The sequence below is a fragment of the Tympanuchus pallidicinctus genome, unplaced genomic scaffold (genome assembly GCF_026119805.1).
Source record: "Tympanuchus pallidicinctus isolate F22 unplaced genomic scaffold, pur_lepc_1.0 scaffold30, whole genome shotgun sequence".
Lineage (NCBI taxonomy): Eukaryota > Metazoa > Chordata > Aves > Galliformes > Phasianidae > Tympanuchus > Tympanuchus pallidicinctus.
The window spans coordinates 2,027,173-2,051,508 of record NW_026294748.1 but is presented as its reverse complement, the minus strand read 5'-3'; the positions used below and the strand labels follow the sequence as shown (position 1 = coordinate 2,051,508).

General features: G+C 55.1%; 4 protein-coding genes across 9 annotated transcripts in view; 1 reads left to right on the top strand and 3 right to left on the bottom strand.

The window, feature by feature from the left end:
• Positions 1 to 9,591, bottom strand: part of CBL (Cbl proto-oncogene) — a 33,635-nt gene extending 24,044 nt beyond the window's left edge. The window contains exons 1-2 of the mRNA XM_052697275.1: positions 9,294 to 9,591; positions 4,500 to 4,747 (exon numbers count right to left, since the gene is read on the bottom strand). Of these exons, the coding sequence (XP_052553235.1) occupies positions 4,500 to 4,747; positions 9,294 to 9,440 (395 nt within the window). The 5' untranslated portion in view covers positions 9,441 to 9,591. The remainder of the gene's footprint in view (positions 1 to 4,499; positions 4,748 to 9,293) is intronic.
• The window catches only part of NHERF4 (NHERF family PDZ scaffold protein 4), a 312,400-nt gene extending 294,281 nt beyond the window's left edge, over positions 1 to 18,119 (bottom strand). Inside the window, exons 1-10 of one of the 3 annotated variants that reach the window (XR_008209901.1) lie at positions 18,010 to 18,119; positions 17,231 to 17,258; positions 16,902 to 16,966; positions 16,535 to 16,746; positions 16,221 to 16,407; positions 15,999 to 16,135; positions 15,715 to 15,919; positions 15,411 to 15,607; positions 15,106 to 15,276; positions 14,465 to 14,978 (exon numbers count right to left, since the gene is read on the bottom strand). Coding sequence is in view for 2 of the 3 variants with exons in the window: in XM_052697289.1 (XP_052553249.1) it covers positions 14,937 to 14,978; positions 15,106 to 15,276; positions 15,411 to 15,607; positions 15,715 to 15,919; positions 15,999 to 16,135; positions 16,221 to 16,407; positions 16,535 to 16,746; positions 16,902 to 16,966; positions 17,231 to 17,258; positions 18,010 to 18,052 (1,287 nt within the window). In the remaining variant the exon portion in view is untranslated. Of the gene's footprint in view, positions 1 to 14,432; positions 14,979 to 15,105; positions 15,277 to 15,410; positions 15,608 to 15,714; positions 15,920 to 15,998; positions 16,136 to 16,220; positions 16,408 to 16,534; positions 16,747 to 16,901; positions 16,967 to 17,230; positions 17,259 to 17,641; positions 17,777 to 18,009 lie in introns of those variants that run through there. The other 2 variants (XM_052697289.1, XM_052697290.1) reach the window with 2 other exon arrangements.
• On the top strand, positions 11,999 to 14,311 carry CCDC153 (coiled-coil domain containing 153). Its single transcript, XM_052697305.1, has 6 exons — positions 11,999 to 12,109; positions 12,679 to 12,747; positions 12,947 to 13,066; positions 13,606 to 13,698; positions 13,978 to 14,108; positions 14,183 to 14,311. The coding sequence occupies exons 1-6, from the start codon at positions 12,043 to 12,045 to the stop codon at positions 14,309 to 14,311; spliced, it is 609 nt and encodes a 202-aa protein (XP_052553265.1). The 5' UTR covers positions 11,999 to 12,042.
• On the bottom strand, positions 17,891 to 23,695 carry NLRX1 (NLR family member X1). Of its 4 annotated transcripts, XM_052697271.1 has the most exons (10): positions 23,410 to 23,422; positions 23,000 to 23,070; positions 22,747 to 22,874; positions 22,547 to 22,607; positions 22,233 to 22,336; positions 21,458 to 22,074; positions 19,661 to 21,075; positions 18,867 to 18,953; positions 18,541 to 18,792; positions 17,891 to 18,418 (listed from the first exon to the last, which is right to left on the bottom strand). In XM_052697271.1, exons 3-10 carry the CDS (start codon positions 22,865 to 22,867, stop codon positions 18,100 to 18,102), a joined length of 2,976 nt encoding a protein of 991 aa, XP_052553231.1. In that variant the 5' UTR covers positions 22,868 to 22,874; positions 23,000 to 23,070; positions 23,410 to 23,422; the 3' UTR covers positions 17,891 to 18,099. The 4 variants fall into 4 exon arrangements, with proteins under 4 accessions (XP_052553231.1, XP_052553234.1, XP_052553233.1 ...); XM_052697274.1 differs by lacking the exon at positions 23,000 to 23,070 and having other exon boundaries at positions 23,410 to 23,695; XM_052697273.1 differs by lacking the exon at positions 23,410 to 23,422 and having other exon boundaries at positions 22,233 to 22,333; positions 23,000 to 23,398.
• Between the last annotated feature and the right edge of the window lie 641 nt (positions 23,696 to 24,336).

Below are 24,336 nucleotides of genomic sequence, written 5' to 3'. Positions count from 1 at the left end.
AGAACCTCCTCCGGAGGGCTCTCCTGGGTCATGGCATTGCACCAATGCTTTCCGAATTGTTACATTCCAATCCTTTTTCCAAGTCATTCTTCACGCATTTCCTTCCCCTTGAGGGACACACACACGGTTTTGAGTACACATTAAATCCCCGGTAGCTTTTTCCTGTGTAAATCAGTCTCCAGGACTGGAGCTGGAGAAGAATACGAAATCCTGCTGAGCCAGCATCCCTTCTGTCAGGAAGACAACAGTTAAACACAGACAGCTTCCCAAAACTTCCCTTGTTACAGGCAGTTTATGCCACTCCCTGTCCAAGTTCATTTTCTCTTCTACAAATGCATTAATTTTGCTAACTGCTTATTGGAGCGTGCAAGCCCAGCTTGCAAAATCATTCATGCTATTTCCTAAATAATCAGTCGATATCCTGAGTAATTACTTCTCCCTTCACCTGCCCCCACGCACTGACTCAATTCTCACGTGGAAACGTTCACAATGGTCTGATTTTCTTCAGGAAACAACTTATCTGAGTTTCCCCTTAGGGCAGACACTCTCACATATTCAGTAAAGCTGATTCACGACTGAAAATGGGACTCTTTGCCCTAATTTCTCCTCTCCCAAGTAAGAGAGGCTTCCCACTACAGGTCCTTTGTGTGTCGACCTGTTGGGTATCCTGTGCAGATACTGCTTTGGCTGTATAGCAGGCAAGCTTCACTTCTGGGTGGTTTGCTTCCTCATTTTTACCAAGTCTTAAATACCTTCTGTGTCAGGAAGCACTGGGATCTATGAAGAATACAAACCAGCAGTTCCACAAATGCTTGCATCCTCAACAGCACTGCTGGTTCCACACACCTCCAGCACACCAAAAAATAATCAAGAATGATAGATCAGCTCCCGAAATACTATTTGACCCCAATACCAAACCCTGCAATGTTAACTTCGTTAGCCCAGCAGATTCTCACATACCAATTTTAGAGACCAAAGAGCCCATTTAGCAAAGGCAACCACAACGAGCAGCCAAAATCAGTGCTCAGAGTAACACTGCACCTCTGCTAAATAAGAGAACCTACTCAGAAGTCACCACACTGAAGCATATCTACGTGCCTACTCAGTCTATAAGCAGAAACAAGAAGTTACCACGCATACTCAGTTAGTCAGGAAGTGCAACACAGCACCCTTAACAGTGCTGATTTTTAAATAGAAACGCAAGTGACCCAAAGCAGAATTTAAATAGTTATCTTCCAAGCTCTACTAATAAAATACACAAGCAAGTTCCCCTTGCAGCAACTGCAGGATGGGTTTGTGGAAGTTGGTACCAGCGTCAGCTGAATGACTACAGCCAACCACGCTGCCCAAGGACAGAAAGGAAGCCTTGAGGGCTGACAGCAGTGTGTGAACCACGAGGACCGTTGAGGTATGACACAGGAGAGCGTTTAACAGCTCCACCATTGCAGCTGGACTAAAGCTGAAGGAACAAAGACTCACCCACATCCGTAGTACGGCGGGTGAGCATGCGAGGCTCTCCTAGCCCTGCTCTCGGTGTGTTATTCTGACTTTCAAACAAGGCTTGTGTTGTGCTGTGCATAAACACACCTTCTGACGTCCAAACGCAACCTTACTTCTGCTTGTGGATTTTAAACTAAGCCTGCCTTACAGCAAACCCCAGCAGCATCCGTGCTGTGCTCCCACGCAGCTTGCTCAGAACATGCACACACTGCAGTGCTGCAGAGCACCAACATTGCCTGCCACACATCTTGCAGCTCTAAGAGGCGTGTAATGCAGCACGGGCAGCCACAAAACATGATGGTCCTTGCAGCTCTGCCCCTGTTCTGCCTCGGCCCAGTGCAGAAGAGTCTGTGAAAAGTATGAGCAAAGGCACAAAGGGATTTAGAAATAAGAAAAACAGCTTTGGTTGCTTTGATGCTCAAGTCTGAAGACAAATCTGCTCCCACAGCCTCAGACACTTTGGGCATTTCTAATGGCTGACACGTTTGCTAGCAGCAAACACCTGCAAGGTTTGCACGCTACTTATGCAAATGTCACAACAGTGCATTTGCTTTACATCAAGAGATTCTGGGGGGAGGAAAACAACGGCTACACAACAGGAAACAAACCGAATGCTAAATCTGGAAGACAGGAAGAAAGAAGCTTCAAGGACAACAGAAAAAAAAAAAAAAAGCCAGAAAAAGTCAAGAAAAAGTGATTATTCAGTACACCAAATTAGATCTATAAAGGCATGTTTTCAAAACACTGTAGACAAACATTAGCTTACATAAGATCAAGACAGATTTTTTATATATACATACATATGCACACACGCACTGCCACGAGTGTGCTTGCAATGAATACCAGATTCGAGTTATATTTGTTTGCTCTGCAGGATGCTGACAAGCTTCCAGAAAGTTTCTCCCACGCTTTGGATATTTGAACTCATTCATGCTTACAGACATAAAAAAAAAAAACAAAACCAGAAAAAAAAACCACACCATTTTTGTCTTCAACTCCTAACAAGGTAAGAACATCTTACCTTCTAAATCAAAAGGTGCATCGATGGCAACGTTTCTTTTAAGTCAATTGAAGAAGAAACAAATGAACAGCATTCAGTTATCAGCTTCCCAAAGGCCGCACAGATGCTGGAAGTGCAGCAATTAGCAGATTCCCTATAGCTGAACCAGCAGCAGCATTCTTTGGGTAGAGCTACCTCTTGAACTGGTACATGGTTTACATGCACACCCTCTTTCTTCTCTACAACAAATTAGAGAATTGAGAAGGTTACCACTCTTGTTACCAGCCCCAGGATAAGTGTATTTTGCCCTCTGTGCCAAAACAGTAACTGCTGCTTCCTGGGCTGAGCACAAAGCAGGAGATGCCACAACACCAGCTGGGATGCGATTCTGCTTTCACACTTAGGTCTATAAGTCTCACTGCAGTTGCTTCTCTGGTAAATTGTTTATTTATGAATGGCACAATTAGCAAATCACCAGAGACTCCTGTCACCTTTCCTGAATCCTCTTCCAGTTCATTCATTCGCATCCTCCTGCTCCTTTTACCAATTTGTTTGAGTGCAGATGGAACGAGGAGCTTTTCCGGGATGCTTCACTCTGCAAAAACATTTCTCTGCTTCCCTCTGAAATACCAAGGGACAGGAAGGGAGAGGTTGAACCTACTATTGACACGGCCATCCTCCATTTGCTCATCAGATGTTCCACACTGACGACAGGCGGATCACGACGCACGCACAGCTAACCAGAACAAGCATCAGATAAACCCTGAAGGGTTTCACATACCCTCAGGTGTTTCTGGAGGCAACTGTGAACGTTCTAGAAAACAATATCACCCGTATTACGTGGCAGCAACATACAAACCATAAGCAATAACTTCTACTTTAGATATTTCAGGAGGAACCTGTTGCACTGTAAAGTCACCATCTCCAATGGTCATCCATCTGTCACCACGTCAAAGAACAATCCCATCGAATAAGCAGGAGACTCAGAGCTCAGTTGCTGTGGGTTTACACAGAAAACTAAACTTCTTCTAAAGGAGACAATCAGACCACATGAAGATGCCATATTCACACTCTCAAGCCCCATCTCCAGCAAGGTAACTGCAAGTCTCATCTGATAAAGCAGTGCTAAAGAGCAACTCTAAAAGAGATCTTTGTTTCTTAATTCATTCTTCATCACTGGCAATAAGAAATCAAACAGCATGATCAGCAGCTTCTGCAACCACTCCAACAGACTTGCTGGAGTTCAGCATTATAGAATATGCTACAGAGAGTTCAATATACACCAGAAACATGTGCCAGCACTTCTCTTTTTTCTTCACCCCAAAGTAATTCAAGCAAGTAGCTGCCAGGGCGTTAACCACATATTCTCCCCAGAGCAATTACGTTCAGCTACTGGGTTGTTTCACTTTTTTTTTTTTCCACTGTTTCTTAATTCAGTGCCTGCTGCAAAAAGCTGAAATGACTTTTAAATGGCAAGTGCACGCTTTGTATGCCTCCGCCCATTACATCTTGCTGCCAGCAGTTGGACAAATGCATAAGATCAATGTTTCCCAAAGCTGTATTCTTCCCTAGCTCCCCTTAAAGCCAAATGAAGATGCAGCCTTTCAAGTACAGCACAGCGCTCCTGAGGATCCAGACAAAGCCCAAAGATAACTGCTTTGCTACAGAACACAAAACATTCTTCTGTTTCCTAAAACTGCCAGAAAGGTTATTCTGAATCTTATCATCCTTTACGAAGGGAATAAGACCTTTTCACAGCACGCTTTATTGCTCACACGCACCGGATGAACCCGAACTGCACAACAAGGGCCACGCAGGCTCTGAACACACACCCTGCACTCTGATTTCACTAGAATCAAGCGTATTTTGCTTGAAACTCTACACTTAGCCTTAAATTTCATCAGTCTGTTCTCGTGTACAGACACCTCACCCAGCAGACATCACTTCACTAAGGCACATTAGGATCACGAATATCGGAATGCTTTTTTCCCCCCGTTACCTAGGCTGAGAGTTCTCCTCGTACATCCGCTCTTTCCCCTCCTTGAAGAGGCTGATGGTCTGCTTGGTTTTCTTCATCAGGTTCTCCATGAACACACGGAAGTACTCGTTTTCTCCCAAGGTCTCCATCTTCCCCTCGTAACGTGACAGGATGGTCCGGAGGTGCTGGTAGGTGTCGGGCAGCAGGTCCAGGATGTAGGGTGGGCTGTTCTTCAGGGCCAGCTTTGGGTTCTGGCACAGGCGTACCACCTGTGGATCATCAACAACAGTCATTTTTAGAACTTAAAACTAGCAAACAAGCCACCAGTCACTTGCAGACCATCCCGTGTTACTTACAAACCACATTTCTTCTGTTCAGACAGGGAGCCCAGGCACTGGGCAAGCCTAGAGACCAAAGCACAGCAGGATGCAAGCTGAACTTACTACAGGTTTTCACTATATATACCAATGTCTCATGATAATAAGTTTGTGATGGGGGAGAATAAAAGAAGGCTCTCTGCCACCTACTGCTGCCAACGTTATCTGCTGTCTAGAATGAGAGAAGGGAAGGGAGAAAGAATGGCAAAATGGCAATTGGAAAAATTACTGGTGTGCTGTCAGTTGTAAGAAGAACCAAAACTGCTATTCTGTTCTACTGTTTTGAGCCCAGTTTCAGAGCTTGGAGAACTGAGAAAGCAGCTCACACAGCCTTACTCCTGCCCTGCTAGGTAACCACTTCCAGCTTCAGCCTCTTCCATCAGATGCCAGCAGAAAAGCAGCACAAAATAAAGCTATTTAAAGCTCTTTGCTAAAGTGCAAGTTATCTGACAGCCTAATACCAATGCACACTAATGAGGTCTATTAATGACAGCCACGTGCACTATGCCACATACAGGAGTCTTCATGCAGACAACACCTCCACAAAGCCTTGGGAAATCACAATGGCTCGAGTTGGAAGGGACCTTAAAGATCACCTAGAAAGCTTCCTGAGCGATCTGCTGGTTCCCTGCTTCCCTTAAGCACCTCAGCATTGCTGTAAAACAAATAAATTCAGGCTGAAACAAAGCTTTAGCATTTCACTTTGCCACTGAGGGCTGTGAAAAGGAACCCTGAAGGGTTAAGAGCCATCTCCACTGCCAGCTGACTTACAGCAGAGCCTCCAATGCGAGCTGACTGAGAAGGACTGTGTCACTGAAGAGATGGGCACCCTGTATATTAACAAACAAACAGAAAAATCCGACTGACATTTAGAGAACTGCTTGCCTAGAAAACCTTCCCTGAGAGGAGATGGAAATTAAAGCACCAAAATGGCCCCTGTGTGTGTTAGGAATCCTCAACCAGCGACGGGTGGTCACGCAGCTGACTTAGCCAATTGATTTGGATGCTTCAGTTGCTGCTTCCTTGGAGCCTGTGAACACTACAACGAACCACATCAACAAACTGAGTCAACGCATTTGTCCCCTGGATAAAACCAGCTTCACTGCAGAGCATGGGCAGATCCTAAATATGCTCCCCAGGCAGCAAAATCGCTTCCTCCATAGAGACTGTTTTCTTACACAGTGGCTTAAAAACTTAACAAAAGCAGTTCTTATGAGGAAGCCACATTAAATAGGCACACAGGTCTGAGTATGCCCTTCTCTCAGTCATCTATAATAGAGAACAGTTGGAAAACACCCAGCCACAGAAGCAGACCCTGTGAGTCAGTACTGCACCAACTTCAGCAGCGATTCCAACACGTCCATGCAGAAGTCCTGCAAAGCACAGTTCCCACAGGATGCCCCACAAAACATCCTTCTCACTTCACTGTGCTCTCCATTTTGCCATCCCACGTCCTATCCACAAGGAAGCCGGAGCCAGCCCATCTGCTAGGGCCACCGACCTGTTGCCTGATGGCAGAAAGGCTCCAGCACAGACACCTCTGCTCTGTGCCGTGGGCTGGGGATGCACTGCAGAGCTGCCCAGCCCCTGGAACCACTGCACCATGGCACAGTTCTCCAGCACTGCTCAAACGCTACGACTCTTTCCTTAAGAGCAAATTCTGTTGAAATGACATCTCACCTTGAGACAGCAGTACAAGAAAAGCTACTCAGACTCTTCTTATCTCCTGCTGTGTTTGTACCCGGCTCTGCTACTTGCAAGGAAGGTGACCTACAGAGGCATTTCTCAGTATCAGCTTCAGAAGTAACATCAGCACGCTGCTCTGAGTTACCTCTAAGCTCATCTTCCTCTGCCAGGTTTCACTGCACCATACTGCACCCCTTAAACCTTGCTTCAAGACCACAACAGCAATCCCTGAAGTGCATCCAGGTGGTCTGCATCAGCTGCTGCCCCTCCACATCTGGAAGAAGCCATTCCCAATTACAGCTGTTCATGTAAAAAACCAAGAGCTGATTTCACCAGCCAACACATTGTATGTTTTCTTACACAGAGCACTGCTTTATTTGCTGAAGACAGTGATAAGATGAGCAAGCGTGATAAAAACAAATGAAAAGCAGTTCCTCCCACTTGAACCAATCTATACACCAGGTTCGAGATGCTGCAAGGAAGTGACTGCACTGCTTACTGTGCTGTTTGTGCAGGCTCACAAGATGCCTGACAACATACCCATCCTCAGAAGGGCGCTGATATTTCAGAGATAAATGCACAGACATCACCCTGTTGAGTGCAGGTGTGCATCCTTCTGCACGGCTGTGCTGTGTGTTAAGAGTGCAATCAGGGCAACGATTAGAACTTCAAGTTAAAGAATCTGAAAGGCAGGAATACACCAGGCAGCTTATGGAGAACATTACGGGGAAAGTATTTGGACAAGAATCAACTTGCATAGGAAATTCATCAGTCACATCCAGAAGCAGAGATGCACGATTGCTTTGACAGCCCCTGTTCATTATGCAGGCTGAGGAATCAGGCCATGAACGCACTGTATGTACAGCACACATCTCTGCAAGGAAAACATCATCTATTAAACATGCACACGAGTTGTTTTTTCTTCATTTGCACCTGTACCTTCATTTAATTGGCCCAGAAAACTAACCCACTTTCAATAGCTCCCACGCACCCCTTCTCACCACTGGATCCACAACCACTGTATGAAGGCCTGGCAATTTCATACACAGATTTGCAACTCTCAGTGTGCATTTACACAACTAAAGCTAATTGAAATCAGAGAGGCTTTTCAACGTCAGATCTCCCTCCTGCTCCCATCACACTGCACAACAAGCTGTCTAAGACTGAAAAAAATTAAGCCTAGAGCCAGAGCTTTCAGGTGTTGCTTAGGAGCAAAACTGGGAAGCTGGTGCTTTTAGCATTTCCTTTGACTTGGGGCAAACAACTGTACCTTTATCTTGGCTTTTCTGTTGGTGATTTCATGGTGGAGATGGGGGATAGCCAAGGATGGCTCTCATAGACCTGTAGTGAATGCATACCCGAAACAGCCCGCAACAATCCAAAACACCTAAGTGTCTGCAGGCCAGCCTTTTCCTTAGAGCAGCCCACCTCATCAGGGCAAACACAGACTGCCATTCACCTCTATATCACAGAAGCAAGGAGGAAGATTTGCATTCCTCCAAGTTGTGCCTGCAAGTTGAATTTATTCCCAACAGAATCACATTTCTGTGCTCATCTTCAAACCAGTCTTCCCACCTTAGCCCTTATACTTATGCCCTCAGTGTGCGTCAGAGGCAGCCACTGGCACTTCTCAAAAGACTTCACATTGGATCCCAATCCCTCTCTGCAGAAGGTGATCAAAGCTCATCACAAACCCAGCAGGGTGCAACCATAAACCGTGCCTTTTGTGGAGCCAGCCAACGCAAAGTGATTTCCTGGCATGAGCATCATTTAATACGTCTTGAAGAAAGTCATCTACCCTGCCTTCCACAGCACCGACTGCAGGAGATTCAGACACTGTGTGCATCAACGCAATGGAAAAGAGAGAAAAGAGGTGAAATGCATAAACCCAAGGGGTAATGGGGTGAGGGAGGGAGATACACTGTGCTCCTGAGGGAGGTTGACACTTTGCATCGAGGCTGTGCTGCTCCTCAGGGCTGTCCTCCTGCCTTGAATCCAGCACAATCCACCACACACCGCAGTCTGCAGCACACCAAGCCTAACCTCAGCTCTCGACAGCAACAAGAATTATCACGATTGCAGGGAAAAACACATCAGATGTTTTTATTTCCTGCCCAACCACGATACCTATGTTTTTCACCCAGAGAGTGGCGATGCACTGGAACAGGTTGCCCAAGGAGGCTGTGGATGCCCCATCCTTGGAGGCATTCAAGGCCAGGCTGGATGTGGCTCTGGGCAGCCTGGTCTGCCGGTTGGTGACCCTGCACACAGCAGGGGGTTGGAGTTGGATGATCATTTTCAACCCTGGCTGTTCTATGATTCTATGTTCGCTTACTGGGCCACCTTATACACACCATGAGAACCCACGATGTGCTGCTCACCAGAATCTCTCCCAGATCCACACAGGGCCACAGCTCCAGGCCGGGGGCTGCCGCCCTGCTGTGCCCATGGCCATTTCCTGCCGGCACGAAGGCCACACGAGGGGAATGCCCGACCCCAGCTCCGAAACCTGGGATTGGAAGAAGTCTCCGTCCATTCCCACACCGCGAGGTTTGGGTGCTTATCGTTAGATCCGATTCTATTTTTGCAAAGGCTTTTACACAGCATTTCGTGCTGTTCCAGCAGTGCAGCCCCAATCCCATCACATAGCAGCACAGCGCCGTGCAGCCTCGCCCCATCGCGTCCCACAGCCCCCCCCCGAGCCCGGCCCACCCCTCGAGTCCCCCCCGTGCCACCCCCCGCCCGGGCCCACCTTATCCATCAGCTTCCAGCACTTCTCCACCATCTTTTTATCCACGGCGCCGGGCTGATGCGGCCCGAGGTGGTGGTGATGCGGCTGGAAGGCGTCCTTCATCAGCCCGATCAGCCCGCCGGGGCCCTTCTTCAACGGAGCCGACATGAGGGCAGCGCGGGGGCGGCCGACCGAGAGCCCACAGCCGCCCCCACCCTGAGCGGCACCGGGCCGCGGCCCTGCGGGGCTGACGGCCGTGAGGAGCTCCGGGCCGGGCAGGGCCGGACGAGCGGCGACAGAGCGAGCCGCGGGCGGTGGCGGTGGCGGCGGCGGCGGGGGGCGCCCGGCTCCAGCGCCGCTCCGCCCTCCGCCCCGGCCACGCCGCGCGCTGATTGGCGGGCCGTCCCCTCCGCGCGCCACGCTCCGCCCCCCCCTCCGGGGAGGAGCCGCTGCCCATTGGCTGGCGTCAGCGCCCAGTAGGAAGGAGGCGAGCCGAGGGCCGAGCGGCAGGACACGCCTCGTCCATTTGGAGCATGCGCAGAGCGGCAGGAGGGCGGCGCGGCGGCCATGTTTAGTGCGGGCGGGGTGGGGCGGTGTTGCCATGGGAACGGGTCCCGCTGGCGGCGCGTTGCCTTCGGGCCGTTCCGCGCTGTTCTGCGGGTCTTGCACGACAGACGATTTCCCCTTTCTGAAAACCAGCTTCCCTTTTCCCCAAATAAAGAACTGACAAGCATTGAAAGCGGGAAGCAGGGCTGTCCTGTTCCGACACAGAGCTTCCCCATGTCTGTGTGCCCCCAGAACCCGCTGTACCATCACCTTATAATTGCTTGTGTCTTTGTGCCGGCCAGGCCTGCAGCACAGCGCCCATAAGTGGGAAGGCTGCTGGCACTGGGCACAGAAGGCCGTGGCCTCTGCTCCCTCCGTGGAAGCAGAACCAAAGTGAAGCAGATCTCTGGTGCCATCCTAAGGCATCCTAAGGTGGTGTTTGGTGGCATGGTGGCATCTCCCTCTGTAACAGGGCCAGCATTGCACCAGAGCGTGGGAGCAGGGAGAGGAAAGCAGGCCATGCCGTGTGCATGTCTGTATTTTGACACAGCTGACAGCAGCAGGCCTTTGGAAATTACAGCGTGAGCCCGAAAGTGAGCTCAGTTCTGTTTCCGTGCCGCCTTCAGATCCTCTTTTCAGCTCCCTTTCCAGCCAGAACGCTTCCTCTGTGACAAGCAGGGCTGCTGCAAACCTGCGTCAGCATCACGGCGTGGGCTGCAGGGGGAAGAGAGACTGCAGCAATGCTTTGACACCCCTGGCCTGCAGGCTGCCAACCAGCTTGATGCAGGGCCTTGGATGAGCAGGGCGGTGTGAAGCAGCACCCAGCACCGGCTGGGAGCCCTGTGTCGAACGGTTCTAAAGCTCTCTGTCTTGATTTTACTGCCTTTCGTAGAGCTCAGTATATATTTCTGGGACAGGCAGCTCCTTGTCTGGCTTTAATTACCTGGGCAAATTTTCTTAAGGATTATATTGACCTCAAATATGTCAACGTTTATTGAGGCCGTGTTCCTGAGGCTTTTCCCATTAGATGTTAATGGATTCTGGCTAATAGTCAAGCCGGATTGACCACCGGAGGGTGCCCTGGCCAGCTCCAGGATACCACAAGTACCTGGGGAAAGGGATGGGGAGGGTTCCACTGGCTTTGCGGAGCCAAAGAGAAAAATCACCATGGCCTCGATCCAAAGAGATCAGAGAGCGTGCTGGAGCAATTGCACTCCTGACCATCTGCCGCTGCTGTGGGCATGCCTCACCCCTAGTCATGGCTGTGTTCATGTGCAAGGCTTCAAGGAAAGGTTGCTGTCCCCTCCCCGCAGAAGGGGCTGTGGCATTCAAGTTGGATTTTAGAAAAAAATGATGCTCAGAAAGAGCGGTCAGGCATTGGAACAGGCTGCCCAGGGAAGTGGTGGGATCACCATCCCTAGAGGTGTCCCAGAACGGTGGAGATGCAGCACTTGGGGACACGGTTCAGTGGGCAAGGTGGAGATGGGCTTATGGTTAGATCTGCTGGGCTTACTGGTCTTTTCCAACACTAATGACTCTATGATTCTATCCCTATGCAGAGCCTCTGCCAGCTCACTGCTCCTGCTGCCCTGCCCATACAGCAAGGTTTAGGTTCCACTGAGCAGATCTCACCTATATGCTCCCAGGTGTTTTGGGTGAATCACATCCTGAGCAGAAATAACTGTTTGAAATCCCCTCCCTTCCTCCCCGTCCTGTTTTATAAAGAGGCTCCAAATCCAGCCACAGTCCCCAGGGCAAAAATCACTGCAGCAAGCAGGAGAGCAAGCAGAAGGGTGTGCCAGAGGGGAGAGGCAGGGCAGGAAGGGAGGAAGATGCTGGGCTTGTCTCAGGCTGTGACCTAGGGGCATCACCTTTCCCACTCCATCCCTGCAGTGGCAGGGCTGCTGCAGGACCACAGCTCTGGGACACACATAGGACAGAATCCACCCAAACTTGTGAGAGCCACATCCTGCAGCCAAACCCAGCCAGCTGAGTTCTGGCAGTGGGGCTGGCTTTAGACCACTCCAGCACTGCTGTGCTGGGTGTGTGTGGCCCATGCCTGTGTCACAGGAGAGAAATGCTCAGCTGCTGCAAAGCGGAGGCGGGTGCGGGGCCAGGCAACCTGCCCTCGCTGTGCACACAGTTGCTACAACAACAGCTTGGCTCGGAGGCAGCTGCTGTGTCCTGAGGGATTGAGCTCTGTGCTCCCAGCTTTGCCAGAAGGATGCCTCCAAAGGGCAAAGGGAAGAGGAAAAAAGGAGCGAAGCAACACAAAAAGGGAAATGCAGCAGGTGAGACTGGGGACTTGCAGACTAACGCCAGCAGGGACGTGCCCCTCTTCTCCATCCCCTGATACCTCCCGATGTGCCTGATTAGAAACAGGAGGCAGCGGGGTCTGGGCTCTGCTCAAGCATCCTGCATCCTACCGCACCCTGCAGCTCAGTGGGACCTGGGTGGGGGGTCAAACACAGTGGCTCCTCCAGGCCCCAGCTCCTCCTACACAGCTCCAACTGGAGGTGTGTACTGGAGGAACACTGGTAGGGGTTTGGAAGGATCCCCGAACCTCTGTGTGCTAAGGTCCCCAGCTACTTCCCAATCTTCACCATGAAATCTCAGCTTTCAATCCCAACCTCACATGCACCTCTCCAGTGAAGCTGCTTCAAGTAAAACTGGCTACATCCTGATCCTTTGCACAGATACAGCCCTGGCATTAGTGTTTCAGCTGGAGGCATGTCCCAGCCTGGGTTGAACATCTCCAGGCAGGCTGCCCCCAGGCCATCTGACGGCTCCCAGTATCCCTGGGCCAAGCCCCACTAACCAGCTAATTCTGACTCCGTCCCTTCTTCCTCCCCTCTGGCAGCACAAAGCCAAGCTGCAGCCACATCCAGGAGAGCAGCGCTGGAGGCTGACAGGCTGCAAGAGCACCCAGGTAAGATGGGGAGGAGCCAGGAGCATGCTTGCAAGCAAGGAAAAGCTAGGAAAGATGCAGTGTTGGACCATAGGGCGAGGGCAGGGCATCTCGCCCTATGGTTTGAATACAGCCACGGGCTCCAGTGTGCTCCAAGGGCTGGATCCCAGTGGGTCACTCCAGCAGCACGCTGCCCCCACAGCCGCCCTCTGTCTCGCAGCTCACTGGAGGGATGTGGCCTGGCAGATGAGGGCTGACACTGAAGGGCTCCGGCGGAGGCTGTGGGAGCTGGAGCAGGCACTGGAACGGGCGCAGGATGACAAGCGAGACATGCACGAAGGTAATGGACGGGGTGGGAAGGGGCAGGTGCAGGAATCCCACATCTCAATGCCAGCCAGGGATGCCAGCCAAGCTCACCCCACCTCTCCCAACATCCTGTTCTGCTCAGCCCCAAAGCACCCATGCCATTGGCATGCTGAGGCTGTGCACTCGCTGCACCCCAACTGCTGTCCTTACACCAGACCACAGCCTGCAGAAGTCACTGCCTCACCGCTTCCTTCAGCGTTTGAGAAGGAGATGGTTTTAGCAGAGGTAAAACCTCAGCCAGAGGTTTGCGGTCTTTGCCACATGCAAAACTCCGTGCTCATTTTCACTCTCCCACGCTCAGCAGAGGTTGAACTAACTTTCCACCCCCCTCCCCAGCGCTCCCTCCTGCCCCTACCGCAGCCCAGCAGGACAAGGAGAGGGGGCATGGCCACTCCAGGTGCACAGCCTGCAAGAGAAACCCTATCCACAGGTTCTGGGCTCCTAGCACAGGGATTGCCTGCTTGTCCCTCCTATTGTCACCACTTGTCCCTTTCTCCTCTCCTTGGTTCCCAGAAATGACCCGGCAATACCAGGAGCTGCAGAAGCAGACAGCAGCACACAGCCAGCGCCTGGAGGCAAAAGTGAAAAGCCTGCAGGAACAGCTGGGTATGGCCTTGCCTGCGTGGGATGGGAGTGGGTTTGTTCACTCCAGGGCAGGAAAGCATTCATTTGGGGGAGCAAGGGGAAACAGGAGATATTCACCTTGTGCTGTCTGCCAAGCAGCAGCTGAAGACAAAGCTCGGTCCCAGCGCATCCCTGAGCTTGGGATACTGACAGCAAAGGAGATGCTGTGCTCCCACCCCATCCCAAACCCTGGGGTGGGGGCTGTGCTGCACCCTCCATGCCCACACAGTGTCCTTTGCCTTTGTCCACAACACCCCACAGCCACCAGGCTGCAGGAAACCCAGCACACCCAGCAGGCTGCCACCAAAGCACTTGCAGAGAGGGACAGGACCATCGCCCAGCTGCAGGGCAGAATGGACATCATGCAGAGGGAGTATGAGAAGATCTTCCACGTGAGCAGGGACGCGGCTGCGGGTGGCTCCCTTCAGCACAGTCCCCCCTCCTCACCACCCTCTCCCCCAACTAGGACAGCCTGGACCTTGTGCTGGCCAAGATGGCAGAGGCCAGGCAGCATTGGGAGGAGGAGGGCACAACCATCTGCCTGGAGCACAAGCAGCACCTGCAGGAGTTCGGCCTCAACCCCCTGCAGATGTAGCACTCAGGGACCCCCCACAGGAGAGGTCAGGCTCTCAGCCTCTATCAGCACAGCTGCCCCAGCGTTCTGTCTGTCCCTGGGATATGCTGCTAGATGACAGACCCCCAGCACACCACTCACGTGAACGGCAGCGTGGATTTGTCCTTTAATCACTCTCCAAAGCAGCGACATGGGAACAGTGCTGTGATGAGGGCAGGTACCACCCAGCAGTTCGTAGAGGAGGAGCACGAGGGAGCACGAGTCCATGCAGGGCAGACCTGAGCCCAGATGAGAGCTGGGGGGTTCCTTCAGCACCCTTTTCCCCTTAGCCCAAAGTCCAGCCCCCTGGGTCATGGCACGGAGGGCAGTGCCTTGGCTCTCCTGAGAGCAATCCAGAGCCTGGAGCTGAGCATTATGTCCCCAGATATCCCTGGAGGTGTGGGAGTGTCTTCAGATTACTGCTACATTCAATAAAAGCTTGAGGCCAACCTTGGCCAGTAGAAACGAGTCTCTGGTAGGTGTGATGCTGGAAGCTCTACCCCAGGAACACAGATGCAGTGCTGTTCATAATGACAATCATTGTGTTCTCTGGGTATATCAGCAGTGCTGCATGGGATCCTGGCTGGAAGCAGGGTGCTCCAGGCTGCTAGAATGCATGGCGCAGCCGCCTCTGCTCTCTGCATGGGCTCTGCAGGGACACAGCAGGGACAGGTAGGCAGCACACTGCCACCAGCCCCATGGTGCCAGGAGTTCAGCACAGAGGGCACAGGGTAGGAGGATGCCAGACTCAGAGCAGCGCAGTGAAATTTTTTTACCTGTGTGATGGTTATGCTGTTGGCAGCAGTCATCAGCCAGGAGCCAGGTCCCTTTGGTCCCACATCGATGTGACAGAGCCCAGGGGAGTCGCTGGGAGAGGGCAGGGAGGGCGTGCAGGAGCCCAAGGCAGGGTCACCGTCATCGAGGAACAGCAGAGGGGACAGCCCTATCTGCGAGAGCATCACGGTTGAGCCATGCAACTCCTGGAGCTCCTTGGCAAGCTGGAGGTCTTGGAGAGGACCTCACTATGCAGGTCTGGGGGTGAGGAATCCACCTTGCAGGCCGTGCGTTCCGCAGCACGTACCGAGCGGTAGAACGCATCGCTGGCAGGGTCGATGACCAGCAGTGTCACCTGCTCCTTGTGGGCACGGATCCTCAGCACCGTCTCCTGGTGGTCCAAGCCCTCGATGCTCTCACCATTCACAGCCAGGACCCGGTCCCCTTCCTTCATCCCTGCCTGCTCAGCCGGCAGCCCCGCGTCTATGTCCCATAGGAACTGGCCTGCAGGGATGAGGGAGGAGGGATGCTCACCAAGGCATTCAGAGGGCATCCCAGCACTGCTGCCCCTGAGCGCGGGTGGGATCAGCTCCCTCAATCAGCTCCCCTACCTACGGCCCCCGAGCCGTAGTCATCCTCCTTGAGCAAGAACCCGTAGCCAGCGTCCCCTTTCACCATGTGCAGCTCCCGAGCCTTGAAGGGCAGCCAGGAGGCGTCTGCCAGGGCAGCTGTCACCTGCAGCCCCCGCAGGCGGTAAAACTCCTCCACCGGGCCGGATGCCACCAGCAGTGTCACCTTGTTGCCGCTTTGCTTCAGCTGGAGGAAACACGCATGATGCTCAGCACCACGACCAGCCCCAGCCCAGTGCCCAGCACCAGAGCTCTCACACACACACCTTTCGGGCCAGCTGGGTGTGCGAGCAGCTCCTGACGCTGTGCCCATTCAGCTCCAGGAGCCAAGAGCCTGATGGCACTCCAGCTTTCTCCGCCGGCCCGTCCTGCCGCACTGACAGCTGGAACGTGCCCTTGACGCCTACAAGAGGAGCAGGCTGCAGCATGCGGGGCAACGCTCCAAGTGGGGTGATGCTGCAGGCTGCCAGTGCCAGCTGCTTCCCTACCTTCTGGCCCCGACACGCTGAAACCAAAACCGCTTTTGTCCCGTGTGATGTGGCAAAGGCGCGGGCGGATGTCAGCGGGCAGCATTTGGGACAGATCTCTGCCCAACGCTTTGGCTGCTTCGTAGGAGTCGCCATCCAGCACTGCCAGCAGGACCTGGTTCCCGCTGGCCTTGATCTTCTGCACCACCTGCAAGGGACCAGGCTGCAGACCCCGAGCACGGTTCTCCTCCAGTGAGGCCGGCATCCTGCACTCCCTCTGTGCCCAGCTGGGGGTACCCAGGTGTTCCCACATTGCCAGGATGCTCGTGGCTTACCCGGTGGTGCTCCATGTGGTCCACGAAGAGGCCGTTGACCTGGAGGAGCCGATCCCCATCCTGCAGCCCCCGGCGCTGGGCCAGCCCCCCCAGCTCGACCTGCCGGATGACGTGGCCCCGGCAGCCCAGCTCCTCGTGCAGGCAGAAGCCGAAGGTCTCTGTGCTGCCCTTGCTCAGCAGGTAGAAGCGGGGTTCCCCCATGGCCTCGCCATCTGCGTGGGGACACGGCCCATGAACAGGACAGCAGAGATGCTAACAGGGCCATGGTCTCCCTGTTCCTCTATTGTAGGCATTCACCTCCCTGCAATGCCCACAGGTGACCAGAGCTGCCTGACCCCACGCTGATGGGGGAAACCCACATATTTACCAATGTCCTCAGCCAGTGACAAGGCGGGGTTGTCAATCCCATCTTTGGGGTTAAATTCAAATTTTCTGCAATGATAAAGGGTAGGAGAGGCCACATTAGAGCAGCAGCCTCATCATGTTCCCCTGCCCCCCCCCCCACAGGAGCCCCATTCCTGCTGGGGCCACAGCTGCAGTGCCTCCTCTTCCCTAGGGGAAACCACGGAGGGATGTCACTTTGGGATTGCCCCTATAACTCTCTTGTTGTGAAAAACATTCCTGGGACCGACAGCCATAGCCCACACCACCCCTGCACTGCCCAGCTGTAGGGCCGGGGGGGAGCACAGCACTTACATGATGGATGCTTTGTCGCCCTCGAGCCCTGCAGAGGGAGAGGAGAGGTCAGCGCAGAGGGTAGCGAGCTGGGAGCAGAGTTGGGTGCTCAGGGCTCATCTGTTCACATGGCCTGCAGGGTCTGCGCAGCCCCTCAGGACTTTCAGGTGGAGGTGAGGAAAGTAACCAGGGCCCCAGAGACAGAAAAAGCAGCATTCTCCTGCACACCTCCCTCAAAAACCCTCCAACTGCACCAAACCCTTGGAGAGGGGATTCCTGCCAATGCCCCCCTTCAGCCCATCGGCATTTTCCCGGGTGCCTGCAGCTTTCCGTGGCTCTGACACTGTTTTGCCCCATGAAGAAGCAGAGCCTGGAGACATGCACACGAGGAAGGGTCTCTGTGGGACGAAGCCCTGCAGCCCCAGCACATACCTTCCGTTTGCTTCATGGCTGCAGCGAATTCGAGAGGGAGCAAGGTACAGGGTGAAGTGGCAGGGAAGCACGGCGTCCCCGCCTTCTCCAAGACGCCCCATGTTTAATGGTTAAACAGCTCCGAGTTTCCCCTGCCCTCCCAGCCCTGGCAGTGCCAGCCCTCACCCAGCAGTGCTGGGAACTCAACCAGCACCTGGGGCTCAGAAACAGCCCCTGGGTGTCCCACGGTGGGGAAGACGGACACCAGGAAACAAAGCGGTGCGCTTTAATGCTACCAAGGGTTTCACAAGCGAACTTCAGTCCAAGCCCAGCAGACAAGTCCCTTTCACACCTGGGCTTTGTGCCATATTTCAGCCTGGCCCACATACCCAGCACCTTCAACAGCTTCGGCAGCACCCAACCGCTGGGCATCTCCGCTGTGATAAGGGTGCCGGTGAGGCGCTGCGCACTCCAGCAGCTCAAAGGGTCCCATGCTGGAGCTTCCCCAGCATCTTCTTCACCTCACTCTCCACCCGTAGGAACTTGGCTTTCCTCCAGGGGTTGGCCGTCTGCCTCCGGCTGCTTTCCAGGTCCTGCAGGATGATGGTCAGGTGCTGACAAACCCTTTCGCGGTCCCAGAAAGGCAGATTCTTGTGCACCACGTTCAGGATGCTGGACCAGTAATCAGAGACGTCAGTGCCTGCCGTGAGGAAGACCAGTGCCCTGACGCCATCCCGGTCCATGCGCAGGCTGTCGAGTGCCTTCTTGCCCTCCTCACTGATGTCGTTGAAATATAAACTATGGGGTAAAAGGAGATGCTGAGGGCTGAGAGGAGGGATGTGGGGCTTTCTGCTGCAGGGAGGGATGCAGGCTCACAGCGTCCCCTGCGAGAGTGAAGGAAAGGGATGGGTCGAACTCACTGCACTTTGTCCAGCGTCGCGTGCTTTTTGGCCACCTCCACCACACGCAGGGCAGCCGTGTCCGTCAGGGAGTTGTAGCCCAGGTTGAGCTCCTGGAGCTGCTGGTTCTCAGCCAGGTGCTGGGCGATCAGCTCTACACCACGGTCTCCCAGCGCAGTGTGCAGCAGGGACAGGTGGGTCAGTGAGCGGTTGCCTGCCAGCGCCTCGGCCAGGTACTGCGCCCCCTGCTCGCCTATGGGGTTGTTCCCCAGCCTGCAGGGATGTGAGCTCAGGGTGCTGCCTGCAGCGTGCAGCGGGGTTTGGGGTGAGGATGGGGCAGTACTCACCGCAGGTTGCTCACTGCACACTTGTCGTGCAGGAGCAGGTCGCGGATCTCCTTGCAGTCATCAGGGCCCAGGCTGTTGAGCTGCAGACTGGTGCAGAGCAAAGGAAAGGGATGGTGGCAGGACCGAAGCATCAGCCGTGGGGCCGTTCACCCCATCCATCCCACCCAGGTTCCCCATACAAGGTCACCCAAGGCTCCCTCTCCACAAGCAAGCTCACAGCAGCCACCCCAGTGAACGGGTAGCATCAGCCAGCAGAGCCAGCACCAGCAAAAGTGAGGGAGAGGAGGGGGACCCGGGTGCCGCCGGGGGGGCTGAGGGTCTCAGGAGGGAGCAGGACCCCACTGAGCCTTCCAGAGCATCCGCAGGAAGGAAGCACCGCACAGCCCAGCCGCAAAGCTGCGTCCATCTCTGCCGAGCACGGCTCGCCACCCCCTGGGCAACGAGCAGACTGCAGGTCTACAAATCGGGCCAAGACAATCTGGGCTGCGTATCTCCTGCCCCGAGCGAGCCACGAAGCGATGCTATGCGGCTCCGGGTGCTGAGCAAGGGCAGGGAGCCGCATTCCAGCCTGCTGTGCCAGGCGCAGATCGCTGCCCTACGGAGGGGGCGGTGGGACTACAAGTCCCAGCGTGCAGTGCCTGAGCAGAGCTGCTGGTGGAGCACTGCATGTCGCATGTCGGAAGCTGTAGTCCCTCCCCGTGATACGCTCTGAATGTAAACAAAGGCATGGCCTGCCTTCAACGTGGCTCCTTGCATGCGCGCAGCGCCCGGGGGCAGCAGCAGGCGGTACTCACTGGAGAAACTTGCACCGCAGCAGGACGGGGAAAAGAGTCCTCAAGCTGCCGGTGTCAAGGTTGCAGGAGGTCAGATTCAGCTCCTCCACCTCGTGGCTCGTGCTGCCCATGACAGAAGCCAGAACGGAGCACTTGAGAGGAGTCATCTTGACGGAGGAGAGGTTGACGGTCCGGAGGGAGCGGATGGCCTCAGCTGTGAAGGGTTCATTCTGGAACTCGTGCAGGAAGAAGAGGTAGTCCATGAGCTCGGAGGGGGGCAGCCCTTTGCGGCTGTTCCTGATGACAGTCTTCTTCATGGCCTTGGCGATCTCAAAGGCCGCCAGGTTCTTGATGGAGCAGCCCAGCTGCTCCAGGATGGCGCGGTTCCGGCGGGACAGGATCCCACCCATGAAGATGGGGAAGAGCTCAAAGACTTCATCATCGGCGGCCTCATCAGGGTGCCGCATGGGACCCTCCACACCCAAGATGCTGGAATTGATTTGATCCAAGACGTCGTCATTGTAGTAATCCTCCTCTTTGAACAGCTCCTCTGCCATGGTGCGGGCGATGGTGTCCCGGCCCTTCCCGCTCAGCCGCGAGAAGAAGCGAGGGAACATTTTGAGCAGGTTGAAGAGCACCGGCAGGAAGCGCAGGGGAAGAACTTTGGAGATGATGCTCAGCACCACAGCGGCATCTTCGCTCACCTTCCCGATGATCTCCGACACCTCCTTGCCCACTTTCTGCACCAGGGTCTTCTTCTCGCCCAGCACCACGTACAGGGCCGCCAGGTACTCCTGCATTGCAGGGATGGTGAAGACGAAGGTGTGCTCCTTGCCCGGCTGCACGCACGGCGTGAGGAAGAAGCGGAAGACATCACTGCGGAAGACCTCCAGCTGGTTGAGCTCGCTTTCGGTCTTCATCTCCACCTCAAAGCACTGCCGCAGGTCCTCCTCTGTGAAGCTGGTTTTGCGGGACATCACCCCTTCGTGGGCCAGCTTGCCCACAGTCTTGGCCACGTATTTCATCATGGAGATTTTGGTGGGGTCAGTGCTATCCAACACCTCCCCGCTGAAGGTGAGCCGCAGGAAGCTGGTGTAGATGCCACTCAGGGTCTGGCTGGGAGGCACCGTCCTGGTGAAGTAGAGGAAGTGCAGCGTGGTGCACACCAGCCAGCAGTAAGAGGGCAGGAAGCAGGCGGCGGCGATTTGGTTTTGGCGCTCCAGGTTCCTCGACAGCATCTCCACCAAGTTCTCCTGCTCGCCAGAACGGCTGGCCACGTCGTTCTCTCCGTCACAGCCAGGCTGGCTGAGGCGCAGTTGGAAGTACAGCTTCTGCAGGTTGGTGTCTGAGAAGCCACAGATCTCTGCGTAGCGGCCCACGTACTTACCAGGGATCCGGTGCACCGCAGATGGGCGCGTCGTGACGATGATGCTGGCCTGGAAGCAGAGGGCTGGGTGAGTTTGGAGGTGCCTTTGATCTAACCTCAGCAGGATCCCAATCCTACAACTCGTATCCAGGAGCACCCAGGAGTTGGGGTCTGAGAAGCTGCTGTCCAAAGGTTTAAACCTGGCCCAAAGGGGACAGAGGAGCTTTCCACATCCCTTTCTAGACATCAGCTGAGCTTGGAAGGCAACAACCCCACAGACTGATTCTCAGGTACTACCTTCTTTGCCTTACCAGGCCTCCCAAATATTCCCCAGCAACAAATCAACATGGAAAGTTCTGCCAGGGGTAGAAGCTACAAGTTGACTAGCAGCCAAGCTGGGCTACAAAAACTAGCACAAGGCTTTAATCTGCAATACCCCAGCAGCCACTGACCTCTGGCAGGAGGTATTTCCGCAGCAGGTTGACCACGATAGCAGAGGGAGGCAGAGGCTCATTGGCATCACAGCACAGCTCGGTGCCAGCCAGTCGGAAATCCAAGTTGAGGCGCTCCAGCCCATTGAGGATGAAAAGCACCTTGAGGTTGGAAGAGCCCAGGAGCGGCACCACGTCCCGGAGGTGCTGGTACTTCTTGGTGATGAGGCGTCTCAGGGAGATGGGGACGTGACTGTAGGACAGGTCCTCACAGGAGAAGGGAATGACCAGCTCAAAGCGGGGTAGGAGACCGTGGCACCAGTCCACCACCATCTTTTTGATGAGGGTGCTCTTCCCTGTGCCCACGGTGCCGTACAGCACCACGTTCTTCACCTGCCGCCCACAGGCATCCACGTCAAAGAGATTCTGGAGGCTGATGACCTGCCTGCAGGGCTGCTGGAGCTGGTGCTGGATGGTCAGGTCAGGTGAGGGCTTCAGGATCTGCTCCAGGGAGCTCTCCCGGATCACTGGGTCCACGTGGACGGCATCTAGTGAGAAGGAAGGGCCAAACTGCCTCTCTTCGTTGGGCTGGTTGCTGAACCACGCAGACAGGCTCTTCTGGTGTTTCTTAATAGCATCTGGGAGGAAAAAGGTGTTTAGCAATACAATGTCTTCTTGCTGCCAGGAGTTTGGGAAACTCTTGGGAAAGCACAGGCAGGAGGCAGAACCCTGCACTGCCCTGGACAGCAGCTGTGCAGGACACTCCATCCTCCTCAGCACAAGGTGGCAAGCTTACCAGATGAGGCCACGTTCCTGAGATGGTCCAGGCCATGGTGGGAGGAGCTGCGCTGGGCTCGGTTCTCCTCCTGAGACCTTCCCTTGTACCGAACACAGCTCCTGCTAGAGGAAAGAAAGCATCGGGAGGTGGGCAGGGGCCAGCAGCCTGGAGGGCAGGGTGGGATACCGCGAGGCAGTGCCAGGTAAGGGCTGAATTCAGAGTGGCAGGGAGTTGGCTCCGTGTGGTTTGCTAGTGCAGGCAAAGCAGCATCTCTGCCTACAGAGCCCCAGTGGTCCCGAGGCAGCAGCTCAGCCACCCGCATCCCACCGTACCTGGGGATGGAGATGCCACTCATGTGGAGGATCTTCCTGTGGAAGCAGCTGCCTGCAGCACCTGTGGGGATGAAGCATTCCTGCACTGATCATGGCTCAGCACCCCGCAGAGGTGACACACAGACTGTAGAGCTGAGGATGGACTTCCATCAGGGACACCTCAATCCCAGGAACAGGGTGGGTTTGGGGTCACAGCTCACCTGGCCCCGAAGCAGCACAGAGGTACACGCACCGTGCTGCCCTGTGCCGGGGCTGGGACCCACACAGCCGTGTCCAGCTGCCCCAGGGCAGCCAGCCGTGGTACTGCATGGCCCAGGACATCTTCTGCCTGAAAGAGAGGGGACAGCTGAGAAGGAGCGGGGTGCTGAGGATGTCCTCGCCTGCAGGGTGAGCCTACCTGCCCCCCAAAATCCACAGAACTCACTGGGGGCACGAGGGGCAGAGGAACGTTACCTCCTGGTGCACAGCCAAAAGTCATCGGCCTGGATTCAGCTATTAGCACCGCATCCCGGAGAGAAAAAGCGCTGGAGAGGAAGGAGCTCGACTTTTTAAAAGCTTTATAGAGAAACAGCTCCAAGCCCAGCTCCCCCCCGTCCTCCTGCAGCTGCAGACGAGGGGCTGAGCAGCTCGGGAGGATCCCGAGGGCGGCCGGAGGACGCGCTGCCCTCCCAGCCTCCCACCGCAGGACGGGGCCGAACCGCCGCCGGCTCATGCGCTGCACGCCCGGCTTGAAGGGAAACTGAGGCACGGAGGGAGGGGGACGAAGGGGGTGAGAAAACTGCAGGAAGCGCGCAGGAAACGATGAGCCAAGCAGAGGCCGAGCTGGGCTCGCACCGCGCTGCTTTCTGCCATCCTCGCCTTACCCGGCTCCCAGCCCTCTGCTCCGCCGCCACCTTCCGCCGCCTTCCCCGGGGTTCCGGTTGGGGCAGCGCGGCCCCGTTTCGCTTCCCTGAGTCGGGAAGGGCTCCGAGGCGGCGGTGACTTCCTGCAGCACCGGCACGGCACGGCCGGGAGCAGCGCCGCACCCGTGCGTCCAGCCACGTATCCACGGGCCCGAGGGCAGAGCTGCTTTTGTAACAGCGGGAGGTGGTGCCGAAAGCTGTGCTGCTGCCGGGGGAGAACAGCCCGTGCTCACAGCGTCGCGCATCCTTCTGTGTCTGTACGCAGCCATCCCAGCATCCCGACACACGCGGACCCCGCGCCCACTCGGGAGGAAGCGAAGGGTGCGCTATAAATATAAGTTTTATTGATGTGTGAAATCCACCAAGTACAGCTGGCAGCTCGGAAACGCCGGTACGAGTTGCGACCCCTCCACCTGTATGGCGACCCTCCGGCCACCATGAGTGCTGCTCACAAGCCAGGAACCCCCCCTCCCCACACACAGGGCACTCACCTGCAGACAGCGCTGCTCCCCAAACAGCCCAGGTCCCTCCCCCAGGCCTGGCCACACCTCTGCAGGGCAGCGATGCATCCCCATTGCAAGGCAGCAGGTCCCACTGCTGGCAAAGCCCTCGCACCGCAGCCCCGTGAGCAATCTCCGTCGTGCTCTGAGCTGCCGTCTGCATGTTATTTTGGTAACGGCTCACCCCGACCACACATGCACACCTCAGCACAGCACAACCACACACAGCACATGGCGGCAGGGAGGCAGCAGGAGACCCCCAGCAGGACAGGATGGATGGCGTCCACACACAGCGAGAATGAAACACTGCTTTATTGCCTGCTTGGGGTGGGTGAGACCCTGCAGGCAGATCTTTACCCCCTGTGCTGCCCTGCTGTCCCTTCCAAAA